The 2019-nt window shown below is 66.8% G+C and overlaps 1 protein-coding gene across 1 annotated transcript in view; it reads left to right on the plus strand.

Moving 5' to 3' along the window:
- Window positions 1-1284, plus strand: part of TMEM52 (transmembrane protein 52) — a 2242-nt gene extending 958 nt beyond the window's left edge. The window contains exons 2-5 of the mRNA XM_008072258.1: window positions 73-116; window positions 229-270; window positions 772-950; window positions 1034-1284. Coding sequence (XP_008070449.1) covers window positions 73-116; window positions 229-270; window positions 772-950; window positions 1034-1284 — 516 coding nt within the window. The remainder of the gene's footprint in view (window positions 1-72; window positions 117-228; window positions 271-771; window positions 951-1033) is intronic.
- The last annotated feature ends 735 nt before the right edge of the window (window positions 1285-2019 follow it).

Raw genomic sequence — 2019 nt, forward strand, 5'->3', positions numbered from 1 at the left:
GGGGGGTCGGGCTCGGGTGGGGGGCCCTGGGTCTGTGCTCGGGCTCTGTCCAGCTCACTCCTATCCCCACAGGTGGCGCTGGGCTTCTCGGACGGCAGCTGCGACCCCTCAGACCAGTAAGTCGGGGATGGGCGGCTAGCCGGGCCCGGCCCCGCGGTGTGGGGAGGCTCGGGCGGCGAGGTCGGTCGGCGGGTGCCCCGCCTGCTCCAGGTGCCGCCGTCCCCGCAGGTGCCCGCCCCAGGCCCGCTGGAGCAGCCTGTGGCACGTGGGGTGAGTAGAAGCCCCTGCGGAGCCGCTGATCGACCGGTGCGGGGGGAGTCCCCGGGCGTGCCTGCCGGGTCCCCCGCCCCACCTGGCCGCCCCCTCTGTCCCAGACAGCTGGCTGGGAGGCAAGGGGCCCTGGTGGTCTCCAGCGAGACTTCCCTCCACAACCTGCCTCCTCCCACTCCTCCTCCCTTGCCTCTGTGGGAAGCCCCTGCAACCCCCTAGCAGTCTGGACCCCAGGAGTGTGCGGCCGACTGGGGACTGCATGTCCTGGGAGTGAGCCCAACGCCACCCCTGGCCAGCCCTGGAGAGATCCAGGACAGGCCCAGCAGCTGGAGCCCCGACAGGCCACTCCTCAGCCAGGGAGGTCTCCAGTGTGGGGAGACTTTCTGGTTTCTTTTTATCCTGTTCACTGTCCTGTCCTGGGTGGTTGGGCCGTGACTGTTCCCAGGGTGCCGGTGTCCGGTGGCCAGGGGTCAGTCCAGTGGCAGGGCCCTGCTCCCCCAGGCTAGTCCTGCTCGCCATCCTCCTGCTGCTGCTCTGTGGGGTCACAGCCAGCTGTGTCCAGTTCTGCTGCCACCGGAAGCAGGCCCAGGCCCCACTGCATCTGCCGCCAGCACGGCAACCCTGTGACCTGACCGTCATCCCAGTGGACGGCGACAGCACTGTGCACAGCACGGTGACCTGTGAGTGCTAGGGGCCCACCCGTCGGGTGCAGGGAGGCGGCAGGGTGAACCCAAGCCCACAAGTCCACTCTGGCTCCCTACAGCCTACAGCTCCATGCAGTACCCGCTGGGCATGCGGCTACCCTTGCCCTTCGGGGAGCTGGACCTCGACTTCACGGCCCCTCCTGCCTACAGCCTGCATGCCCCTGAGCTCCTGCCGTCCTATGATGAGGCCGTCAAGATGGCCAAGCCCAGAGAAGAGCCTGCGCCCTCCCGGAAGTCCAGCCCTCTCCCTGAGCCTCAGGAGGCGGGCCCCACAGCCCAGCAGCCCTGTTGCATCCCTGGTGCCCCTTGAAGGGGCAGAATGCCCCTGGAGCCTTTGGACCCAAGCTTGGAACACCATGCTGGGAGTCAGAGGCCTTTAGGCCACCCCTCTCTGCTTCCCTCGGGAAGACCTGCATCCAGCACATTGCTGCAGCCCTGCCTGGACGCTGTGTTACGTGGGCCAGCTCAGCTAGCCCCGTGTTGGCCACCTTCTTCCCCACCCACAGGCTTTCAGCCTGGAAGAGGCCCACGGGCCTGAGCCTCAGGAGCTGGGGCCAGCTATGACACCTGCGCCTTTCTAGAGAGAGAATAAAGTTTGTATTTAAGTAGCCTGCGTCCATGGGAAAGGCTCTGGGCCCCAGGCCCCGGAGAGGCCCCAGGCCCCAAGAGAGGCAGGCAGGGCCAGCGGTGGCCTGATCCATGCCCTGTCTGGCCTTCAGGCTGGTATGTGGAGCCCAGAGCTGGGTGAGGGGTGGTGTCAGGTGTCACAGCAGAAGTGACCCGGGGTCATGTGCCTGTGTCTGGCCCAGGGAAACCCTGTCCCTTCTCCAGCCCACACCTTTCCTGCACCCCCAGGCTGGGACAGTGAAGCACACATGACTCAGACGGGAGCTGAGCATTTATTTGACACAGAGCCGAGTGGAGGGGGGGGCAGGCAGGCCATGGCCCTTCCCGGGCTGGCGGCCACAGCAGCTGCTCCTACTGGACCAACTTGAAGGACTCTCCGGTCATCATGGCCACGAACTCTGGGGGCAGAGGGGCAGGC

The sequence above is a fragment of the Carlito syrichta genome, unplaced genomic scaffold, assembly GCF_000164805.1.
Source record: "Carlito syrichta isolate Samal-C Ts95f unplaced genomic scaffold, Tarsius_syrichta-2.0.1 Scaffold115570, whole genome shotgun sequence".
Classification (NCBI taxonomy): Eukaryota; Metazoa; Chordata; class Mammalia; order Primates; family Tarsiidae; genus Carlito; species Carlito syrichta.